The 11093-nt window shown below is 61.0% G+C and overlaps 1 protein-coding gene across 2 annotated transcripts; it reads right to left on the bottom strand.

Annotated features, from left to right (window-relative positions):
- Positions 1 to 663: 663 nt before the first annotated feature.
- SHOX (short stature homeobox) lies at positions 664 to 10436 on the bottom strand. Of its 2 annotated transcripts, none has more exons than XM_036840660.1 (5): positions 10160 to 10436; positions 6502 to 6710; positions 2553 to 2610; positions 2361 to 2452; positions 664 to 942 (listed from the first exon to the last, which is right to left on the bottom strand). In XM_036840660.1, the coding sequence occupies exons 1-5, from the start codon at positions 10434 to 10436 to the stop codon at positions 664 to 666; spliced, it is 915 nt and encodes a 304-aa protein (XP_036696555.1). The 2 variants fall into 2 exon arrangements, with proteins under 2 accessions (XP_036696555.1, XP_036696556.1); XM_036840661.1 differs by having other exon boundaries at positions 664 to 909; positions 2364 to 2452.
- Positions 10437 to 11093: the final 657 nt, after the last annotated feature.

Below are 11093 nucleotides of genomic sequence, written 5' to 3'. Positions count from 1 at the left end.
CGTGAAACACTGAGATCCCCACGACCACCACCACCTCGGCGAGGTCTTCAATTGCGTTTCGTTATTGCTGCCTTTCAGGCGGAGGAGAGGGGGGCGGGCGCGCAAGCAGAGCACGGGGCCCCTGCCTCGGATGCAGAAGTCCATATTGAAATCCACACGGGTCCTGCAGCTCCTCGGATGAGATTAAGTTCACGGCAGTGAATAAAACTGTCGGCATCCAAGCACTGGCATCTTCAGCGGAGACCAGCCCCAGATCCTTCTGTGTGACAGACTCTTAAGATCTTGGAAAGGCGTGTAGGAGGCCGCATGCACAGGGCGGGAACGCCGGCAGCGGAGAAGGACGCAGCGCCGCGGGGCTCCACGTGGCCCCGAGGTCCCAGGACGCACAGACGGCGTGGTCGAGGGCTGACTTGGGTGGTCTGACGGTCACCTCCCCTCTCTTCCGCACAGTCCCTGCGAGGCTTTGACGGGGTCTTGCGGTCCTGGGATGTCCCCTCCTGAGGCCTGCCAGGGGGCCCCGGGGTTGCCCCAGGCGGGGAAGGCGCTGCGCCCTCGCTCCGGGGCGTCCGCGCGGCCGTCGGGGGGCGCGGAGGGGTCGAGTGCAGGACGCGGCGCGGACGGGGTGACGGGGCCGGGGCAGGCGCTGGGGGGCCGGGCGGCGGGTCAGAGCCCCAAGGCCTCGGCGTGCTTGCGCGCCTTCAGCCGCAGGTCGGCGATGCTGGAGTTTTTGCTGCTGCTCTTGGCGGCGGCGGCCACGACGGCGGCGGCCGAGGCCGACTCGGCCAGGGATGCGATGGGCAGCCCGAAGGGCGGCGGCGGGAACATCAGGTAGGGCGCGTGCGCCGCCAGGTGCGGGTGCAGGTGCGGGTGGGCGTGCGCCACGCCTTCCAGCTGCAGCTGTGCCTGGACCTGCGAAGGCAGAACCGCCCGGTGAGGACGCGACTTCTAGGGGGGCTTTCCCGCCCCGAGGGCGTCTCCTCTCCCGGGGAGCCATCGCCCCTTCCCCCGGCCCAGGGACCACCGCCCACTGTCCTCGGGACACCCGGTGCCACGACCGGGTCACTGGCCGCTTTGGACAGAACCAGAGCCTGGGAGTCGGCACAGATCCCCGATGCTGCAGCATCCGAGCGTCTACAGCTGGCACCTCCCCCTCCCCAGACCCCCGGCTGATTCTCTGACGCATCCCCGACTCAGGGTCCGGCCTTCGGCTCAGGCTTCCCCCCCACCCCCCTTCCCAGGGACCCGGAGTCCAGCCAAATCTGCAGGCTCCGACCGCCTACTTTCACCAGGACCTAATGGCTGACCCCACGTCGTCGGAGCAGCTGTGTCTGTGATGCAGAGGGGCCAGGCTGCCCCGAGGGGTGGACGACGGGCCCAGCCGCTGAGGTGCGGGTCCAGGCGAACAGGGCGCGGACCTCTGCCCCGCGCACGGCAGCCCTGGACGCCCTCCCAGCCTTGGGCGCCGTGACTTTGAGGGCGCGCGGCCAACAGCCCACCCTCACCCCATCTCCATGGTGTCACACGTAGCTGACCCTCCGGGCCGGGCCAGGCCCACCGGACCTCGTGCCCCTCAGCAAACCCGGGTCCAGCTACAAACCCAGGCCTGCCCGTAGGAGCAAAAGTGCTGCATGTGGAGGCCACGCCTTCGCTCTGACCAGGGCACAGCCAACCCACCAGCGCGGGCACTCCTACCCCCCATGCTGGGGTCCCCAGCCCAGCTCTGCAGGCGAGTGGGCGTTGCGCTCTAGCCCCGCGGGCCGGGCGCCCCCTGCCACGCAGCTCCCTCCACCCACCCGACGCTGGTCCAGAGCAGGGGCGAGAACTTTGGGGCACCTGATCTCCGAGGCGGTCTTCCGACCCCCTGGCCGCCCCCTCCTCCGCGCAGCGCACCCAGCGCCCTGGACCCTCCCTGCTCTGCGAGGAGCTGGGCGGGACGCCCCCACTGTGAGGTGCGAGGGGGGGGAGGGGGCGTCGAGGCCCAGGTCCAGGAGGGGCACTGACTCCCCCAGCGAGGCCCTGGGCAAGCTGAAGCCGGGGGCTGGGTGTAGACACGGGTCCTCCTGCCCAAGCGGCAGCAAACCCCGCCCTCCCACAGGCGGCGAGCGAGTGGGTGGTTCCCGGGTGGGTGGGGATTTTTCCCCTCCGACTTCTTGTAAAACTGTGTTTGGGTTTCTCTCCTAGTCCCCCCAAAGGTAACTCTTGGAGATTCTCAGCGTGGTGTTAATACGTGCCAATGGGTTTATAAATGTCCCCCTTGTGAAAGCGGCCTCTTTTCTTCGGCGGGGGCGGGAGGAGCCGGGGCGGCGACGGCCCCCTCTCCGTTCTGTTCGGAAGAAAAAAAAAAAAAACAAAAAACGAGCTACCTGTTGGAAAGGCATCCTCAGGGCGCCCATGTTCACGTAGGGTGCCACCCTGCAGGCGTCCAGGTGACTGGCGGTACCCAGGATAACGCCTGCGAGGAAACACAGGAGGCGTGAACCCCGCGCGCTGCTCCCAGCGCCTGGCGGGTCTCCCCACCGCCCCTGCCTCCACGCCCGGCCCCTCGCACCCACCTTTATGCATCTGGTTCTCTTGCTTGCGGCACTTGGCTCTCCGGTTCTGGAACCAAACCTGGGAATGAGCGGACAGACGTGCACCCCCTGAGCCGGCCAGGCTTTGGCGAGCGTCAGCGAGGCCTTCTTTCCTGACACGCCGGACAGCGCGCACGGCGCTTGGGGTTCCCGTCCCCAGAAGGCCGCCTGCCGCCCCTCCGGCCTTCATCCCCGCCCCCTCCCACCCCAGCCCCGCGTAACTGGCTACCTGGAGGTGGGAACAGTCCTCACCTAAGTAAGAGCAGAGTGTCAGCATCCAAACATTGACAGTGAGGAAGTGGGTCCTCGTATGGCGCGGAGAGAACTTTCCATCGTTCTGTGTGGACATTCCCCCCTCCACCCTGCCACGCACTGGTCCAACCTGACCTTCCACCCCGACGTTCCACCTTAGCCCCCCACACACCCACCAGGAATGGGGGGGCCGCACAGGTGGATACACATCTCCAAATCCAGCCCCCTCCCCAATCAATGCTCAGACACCCTGAGTCCAGAAACTTCCATGACCTCCATGTCCTCCTTGGAAGCCTGGGGGATCCCAGTTAATATTACAGAGTCATGAACGTCCTTGATCCCTAAAAACCAGATGCACCCCAAAAACGCAGGCTCTGCACTGCAGGCACTTGGCCTCCCTAAATAAGGACATCTAATTCCTGCGGCGCCCTATCGAGAGATGAGGCAGGGAGGGAAAGGTGTTGGCACCCTGCCCAGCCCGGCTAGCTTCGCAGGCCTGGCATCCCCGAAATGCCCCCTCCAGCGCTCCCCATTCTCATCCTCCCCGCTCCTCCAAACAGCCCTGGTCCTGGCCCTTGGTCTGTCACTCATGGAATCTGGAGTCCCCTCCCTCTGTGTCCTTAGGCACTTGATTTTTCCTACCTGGCTTTCTCCAAAACTTTCCCTTCACACTCACTCACCCTGCTGCCACGATGGCAGTTACTGACCGTGCAGGATAATTAGCACAAAGAAAGCCTTCCCCTGGGCCACGCTACACTACGCCTGGGTAGCTCGGGGACCCTGCGCTGTTCCAAGCCCAGGGCCTGGGGCCGCTCCCTACTCCCACCCTGCCCGGAAACCTCAGCTCCCGCAGAGGCTGCAAACACCCGGGAGCCTAGGAAAAGCTGAACTTTTCCATCCCAGCCTCTTCAGGGGCAGTTTTCTATCCAAGGCTGAGCCATGGGCCCGCCTGTTGGAATTGGCTTCCCACAACGTTGGAAACCTCACCCCGCCAGGCTCTAGGGAACCTGGCAAACTTTGGTGTTGTTCCCCCGAGAAGTATTTCCAAAACAAAAAGTGTCCCTTGCATGCTGAGATTTCACAAATCTTTACTCCATTTCCAAAGCCTGCACTCACTTTCCTTCTCCCACATCCCGCCGCGACTCTCCCCCCCACCCCATCCAGCTGGGACGGGACTCCTTTCCCTTTCGGACCCTTCCTGGGTGCCTCTTTCTCCTTGGGGTCCGGTACCCGTCCTCAGGAGAGCAGAGCCAGACGCGCAAATTCTGCTCCCCCTGGAAGGGCGTTTTTCAAAAACAGAATCCTATTTAAATCTAGAAAGCAAGCTCACTTTCCCTTCAGCGGGGGAAAGAAAAAAAAAAAAAAGATTATGGAGAATAAAAGTGATGAATTAGCTGCTGCGTTTGGCGATAATAAATCAGTCTTGGGGTGATTCACGATCAATTCCAATTAGTCCTGAATATGCTAAGTAAAGCACAGTACAGTGGTTTAGACAGTTATTTCTTCATTAAGGACCAGTCACTGATTTCTCTCACAAATGCTGTAATCTGATTTCCTTTTGATTTCCATTACAGACAGTGAATAATGACATTTAATTTAGCTCTGCGCCATAAACCCAAAGATATTTGTTGTAATTAAATTACCGCCGCTCCTCACCATGGTCTCATAACTTTCGATTATAACCCTGACAGCTGGGTGATATGAGTTTCCAGTACAACACTAAAAATAAAAGGTTAATAAGGACCAGCTTCCAAAGGATCCTCAATTTATTTACAGCAAATTTCCACTCTAAATTGAAACTCTATCCTCTAACAACACAGGACAGGCTGTACCGAAAAGGATTACCAAACAGGTCACAGACAGGATTAAAATACAGTGCATTTTTGTCTCTTCCTTTTGGTGTCTCCCCAATATCCCCCCACTTCTGCACAGCGGGGTACGTGTCTTAACTAATTGGTTTTTATGAGCACTTTCTGCCTTCTCTTTATTATACGATTCTTTTCCCTGTGGCCAATAGGAAATTATTTCTTTTTTCTCTTCCCATGTTTATTTTTATTATTATTTACAACTGTTAAAGTTTAATTCACCTCTGGATCGATAGGCTTTCGTTTTCTACTACCACCCTCCCCGCTTTATTTTAGGGCTTTTCTCAAGATCTGCAGCCAACCAAGAACCAATTTTCTGCCAACTCGGTCTCTCCTGCTAAGGCGCTATTCAGTAATAGACTACTGAAAGAAATAGTGTGGAATTAAATTACAAGTAATTTATTTTTATAGAAACAGTACATCAAGGCCTGGGAGATATTACAGATCTCAGGCAGAAAGGCTGTGAAATGACATAAAAGTTGATGTCCCCTTCAGCAAAAGTTTAATCTTTTCATTAATTTATATGGTGCAGCCCCATCCATCTTTCCAGAGAAAGGTGGCCAGTCTCCCCCGCCCTCCCCCACCCCTTGCCGAGGCCACAGATGTCCGGACAGATTCGTCTGGTGAGAAGGTCCCCAGAGCTACTCCGCCCGTGGTCCCAGCGATGCGGAATGGTCCTGGGAACCCCTGCGGCTGCACGGAATTCTGGACAGACTCGAGGACTGTTGCATTTCACCTTAAGCAGCCCTTTTCACCTCACCGACGGGGAAAGATGGAAGGCATGAGGGTGCAAACACCCCCCCCCCCCTTTTTTTTTCGTACAAATTAAAGATTTTTGTAAAACACTCTCTATACACGCTTTCTGTGTTTTCGTTTCTTCAATGCAATCCGGGTGAAGTTGTGTTTGAAATGCTGACCCTATACCAATAAGAAACCCGTTCTTTCAAAGCCCTGGCTTTAACATGGTTCCCTCCCCCCATTGGCAGTATTAATTCCATTTATGTAAATAACCGGTCCCCAGAGCCCAGGGACCCTGACCCCTTTTCCTTCTCTCCCCGGCGCTGCTGTCCTGCCCAGAACCGTCAAAACCGACGGAAAGCCCAGCAGAACATGCAGGCCCGACCTCCCGGTGGCGGGGACGGGGGGCGGGGAGGGGGCGAGTCTGCGGTACCCGGAGGAGGCGATCTGGAAGCGAATCTTTGCTCCCCACCCCCCAGTAAATAAATGAATGCATTTAACGCAAACGTTTACAAAGCCGGAGCAAAGCGAACCAGGAGCGCCTCCCCCGCCCCCCACCCCCGCGCGCACGTGCGGCGAACACCCACGGCCCCCGCCGACGGCGGCTCGCCAGATGGGGCACCACGACCGCATGCGTCCGGTCCCCGCCCCCGCGCCCCCCTGCCCCGCGCCCGGGCTAATCCGGCACCGCGCGGGCCGGAGTCGCAATCCTCGAGACGCCCACGCGCCTCCTCTTCCCATCTCTGTTCCCTGCAGCGGAGGGAGGGGCTGCAGAGGAGCGGGTAAGACTTTGGCGACGGCGGGGTGTTGGGGGGGACTGGGGGGGAAGGAGAGGCGAGCCAGTGGGAAGAAGAGAGCAACATTCCCGATGAGCTGGAGGCGCAGGGCGAGCCAGCTAGGCCGGGCGCAGGAGCCCTGACCCGCGAGGCCCCGGGGCGCCTCCGAAAGCCCGGCTCCAGCTCCCCACCCCGCCCCAGGGTCCCCGCGCTCCCGGAAGGGCCCGGCGGCCTGGCCGAAGGGGGCGCGTTCCGGGCCCGCCCGGGGAGCGGGCGCCGGGGCCGGGCCCGCGCTCTCACCTGCACGCGCGCCTCGGAGAGCCCCAGGCGCTGGCTGAGCTCCTCCCGCATGAAGGCGTCGGGGTAGTGAGTCTCGTCGAAGAGCCGCTCCAGCTCGTTGAGCTGCTCCAGCGTGAAGTTGGTGCGGCTGCGCCGCTGCTTCAGCTTCGTCTGTCCGTCCTCGTCCTCCGACTTCACGTCCTCGCGCTTCTCCTTGCAATCGTAAAGGCCTGCGGGCGGGCCGAGGGCACAGCGCTGAGCGCCCCCAGCCCCGGCGTCCCCGCGTCCCCGGCCGCCAGGAGCCCCTCCGCCGGCCCCCGCCTCCCCCGGCCCGGCCCGCGCATCCTGCGCGCCAGGGACAGGGGCCCGCGCGGGGACGCTTGGGCGCGACGTGGTGAAAGCCTGTGTGTGCTCGCGGTGGAGGGGCCTCGGTGGCAAACGCGCCCTGACGCAAAGCGGCGTCAAGTCGATAAAGCAAACTCCAGGGCAAGCCGCGCTCTTTTGTAATAACTCGAGCCCCGGTGCCGCGGTGTTTCTTGGCCTAATCTCTGAATAGTTTCCTCAATTATCCACTTCGCCTCTGTTGACATATTGACATAGCCTAACCTTCTCTCTCTCTCTCTTTTTTTTTTTTTGAAGGGGAATGGAGTGTTAAATATTATTAAGTCAAAGAAGCTTAGGCAGAATCGCCCAAGTGTCGGGTCCCTGGCGGGGCGCCCGCAAAGAGCGCAGGGAGAGCCCGGGCCAGGCTGGGGTCCAGGCCCCCCGAGAGCCGCCGCTCCCGCCTGCAGCGCAGCAGGACCGGGGCCGTGCCAGCCGCCAGCCGGGCCAGAGCCTCCCTCAGGACGCCGTGGAGGCGGGCGCTCGCCCGAGCTCACCTCCTTCTGACCAAGAAAGCGCAGCCGTATCTTAAGGCCGGCACCCCGAGGCGCTTGGGTTGCACCCGAGAGCACGGTCCCTTGACTTCCGGTTTTGTCCCTCTGTCTCTTGGACACACATTCTCACTCCCCATCAGGATGCCAAGAGTGACACTTTGTTAGGTCCAAACATTATGAGAGCAGCTATATTTGCTGGGGGAGCGGGCAGGGTATCAGGCAGACAGCTCAGGATTTAGGAGATTCTAACCCAGACACCTCTCCTTCCCACCGCTAGGAAATGCAGCCCCTCACCAAGCTCAGGGATTTAAAATAAAAGTTGGCCCCCGGTGGCACAGTTGGTGGAAGCTTCATTTCAGCACCCCTTGCGTTTTCTTGTGCTTTTTCTCCGATCATAGAGCCTGCTGGGTGCAGGCAAAGAGGACCCCCATGCCCTCATTAGATGTCCCCTCTGTGTCAAGGAGAAGAGGACGGCTTTCAGGACGCTCTAGCCAAGGAGTCTGGGGTTCCACCCGTTCTGAGAAGCCTCTTAGCAGTAAGTCCAGAAACTTGGCGAAGGGCGAAGACCCAGATCCTCTGCGGGAACAGGGAAAGATCCGGGCACCCAGTTCCCACCCCCCACCCCCACCGGGGTCTCTGAGCTGGACACCAGAGCCCAAGTCCTGAGTCTGCCTAAAAGCCTCTCCTCAAGGCTTCTGACCACTGGACACTCAATCCCACCTCGGATCTTAAAGCCTCTCTCACCTCCTGAAAGGGATGCATTTCCAAGAACACCTTATTTCTCCCCAATGGGAAATCCTTTCCCGGAGGCGGCCCCAACTCTGCTTGCTCCTTCAGGTCTCTTAAGTCTGAACCCCAGGGATCGACCCCAGACGAGGAGCTGGCCTTCAGAGTCCTCCAGAACCCATGGCAGGCCGTGCAGAATCTACAGGCTGCCGTGCCCGGCTCAGCGGGACCCGCTGCTCCGGCGCCCAAGACCTCTGGGTTTCTCCGAAGCCCAAGCAGCTCCCACCTCTCCGTTTTGCTCCCGTCCTGCAAATTCGGCCTGGGGCTCAGCCCTGCCAGGGGTCTGCACGCCCAGGCAAAAGGGAGAAGGTGCAGCTGGGGTTTTCCTCACCCCTTCCTGCCGCCTGTACTTCTAGCCTTGTCTTATTTTCCTCTCTCCTTCGAAAAAGGCCTCGATTGTACTCTGCTCTCCTTCCACGGGCCTTTTTGCAGAGTCCCCCTGCCTTGGCTGTCCAGGCTGAGAGGAGACAGACAGAAGAGGGGACTCAGCCTCTAAGGCGGATGGGGGAAGCCGTCAGCCTGCCGGGTGCTGTAAATTAAATGTCGGCCCTGACAAGTGCACAGACAGACAGCCGTGTCTCTATCAGAGCAAACTCTCTTTGTAGGAATCATAAAGCCAGGTGCGTGAGGCCTCGCCAAGGGGTGAGCCCCGAGATACGGCAGTCCAGGCTCAGGCTGCCTGGGCTCTCAGAAGCCAGGGGCTTATTCCTAAGCCTATGCCAGCTTCCTGCTTCCACAAGGTCAAGGTCTCTGAAAGCTGTCTGGGTCATCCACTGGGCTTCAAGGTCAGCACACCTGGACTCTGCCACCAAAGTGCAAGGGCCACAAGAGCAGGAGGCATGGGGTCCCCACTCTCTGTTCGTGACCCGTCTCAACACGGACAGAGAATGAAACAGGACCCGGGAACCACATGGCAAGCTTCTGTATTTCCTTGCTTTGTAGTGAGAAATAGACCTCCATATACTTCCAAACGCTGCTCCCTGAGAAATCGAGCCAATTTTATTCCTCTGATTTATAGCTGCTGGTTGCCCTGTTTGTACAGAGATTCCCCCGGGTTGGGACCACCGCTGTCCAGCTGAGAGAACCCTTGTAAACATGTTTTTTCCCACCTCCCTCGTTCAACAACAGCGCAAAACGCCGCGGAGATTTCGGCGGGGGGGGGGGGGGGAAAGCAGCCGGAAGGAGGCCCAGGAGGCAGCCGGCCTGCAGCAGGGCCAGCTGCGCCCTGACAGCCCGGGGTAGGGCGGCCGCGTGCGCGGGGCCACGAGCCTCCCCGGGCCCTTCTGCCCCTTGTAGACCCTGACCACCTGCGGGCACGCGGCTGGTTTTAATCTACAGGCCCGCGTCAGCCAAGATCCAGCCCCAAGGTTCAAGGGGAAAGTTTTCCCTGAGAGGAAACCACGCGGAGAGGCGCAGGAGGGCGAAGAGGCGACGGAGCGCGTTGCCTCCCCGACTGCCGGCCAGCGCAGCCCTCAACGCGGCCCGTTTCGAGCTCGGGAAGCCGGCAGGCGATGGGCACTGGGAGAGACGTGTGTGGATCTCTCTGGGGCGTGGAGGCGGACGTCAACCAGACCGGCCGGGAGCCAGGCAAGCAGCCCGCAGCCCTGCAGCCGACCGGGGTTTTGCAGCCCGTACACCCGGATCCCCCCCAGCGCGGGAAAGTTCCCGCTGCGGAGCCCGGTGCCAACGCCCAGGGAAGCGATGCTCCGGCAGCGCGCGGCCCTAGCCGCTGCCCACCCTCGGCGCCTCTGCCTCTCTCCTTCCCTGCTTCCTCGCTTCTCCAGCCGAATCCTCCCCTCCCCCGTTTGGTTTCTTCCTTACGAAAAAGGCTGGCGATGGATTGCCGGGGCCTTTGCGTCCGAGCCGTGCCTGCACATTCAGCGTTCGGGGTCGAACGGAGAGCGGACCGCGGCCCCCGGGGCCTGTGCGCGCGCGGAGCGAGGGGCAGGCGGCCAGGCTCGGTGGCGAGGAGACGCCGTCCCCGGGAGGGGCCCGGGGCTGGCGTCCGGAGAGCTTACCTTCGGCAGCCCTCCCCGAACCGAACTCTTTCAGTTTGTCCTTGTCGTGGTCCGCGTGGTCCTTAAAGAGATGCACCGGACAGTGGTCGCCGCCCTCCGTTATGTCCTGGAGGCTGGATTCCGAGACCCCCAGCTCCCGGGAGCGCGCCAGTCCGCTCTCCAAAACTTCCCTGTAAGTGATCGAGTCCTTCTTGCCTCCGCCGCCGCCGCCGCCGCCGCTGCTCTCTTTGCTCTTCTGGTCAAAAGATTTGGATACAAAAGCCGTGAGCTCCTCCATGGTGGCCGGGGGCTGCGGGGGTCCGCGGGGCTCGGCGGGGCTGGCTGGGAGCCGGGCTGTGGTCCGCACGCCTCCCGCGCGGAGACGACCGTCCTCGCGCGGGTAGATCTCTCCTGCTGTTATTTATGCCTTTCAATTTGAGATCTCACTATTTATACGAGGCTACCTCCGCCCAACCCCCAACGCTCCCTGTCTGCAGCAATTACAGCTGCCGGCTCGGCGGCGGGCGCACGCAGAGACGCTATCTCTCCCCCACCTCCAGTCCGGCAATTGGCTTTCTTTGCATTTCATCACTGTTTGGCGTCTGTGCACCTTGGTGTGGAGAGGTAAAGATCAAGTTTTTGAAGGCAGAGAGAGAGAGAGAGAGAGAGAGCGCGCGCGCGCGGGCGCAGGCGCCAGCTCCCCGAACAGGTATCCGCATTCTCTCCGCGGCTGGCGGAAACGAACCTCGAGGAGGAGTTTAGGGCTCGTGACGACGCCCTTGCCTGCCGGCCCCGGGAGGAGCGCAGCCTCGCGCCCCGAATGGTGTCGTCGCAGGACGTGTCCGGGCGTGGTCGTGCGGGGACTCCGGCGAGGGGACCCGGGCGGCGGGGACGCGCCATCATAGACGGGAATGAGTCCCAAGTTGGAGGTGCGGTGGGACTGCGGGCTGGACCC

Source organism: Balaenoptera musculus, chromosome X, assembly GCF_009873245.2.
Source record: "Balaenoptera musculus isolate JJ_BM4_2016_0621 chromosome X, mBalMus1.pri.v3, whole genome shotgun sequence".
Lineage (NCBI taxonomy): Eukaryota > Metazoa > Chordata > Mammalia > Artiodactyla > Balaenopteridae > Balaenoptera > Balaenoptera musculus.
Note: the sequence above shows the minus strand (reverse complement) of the source record. Positions and strands in the feature narration are given on the sequence as shown.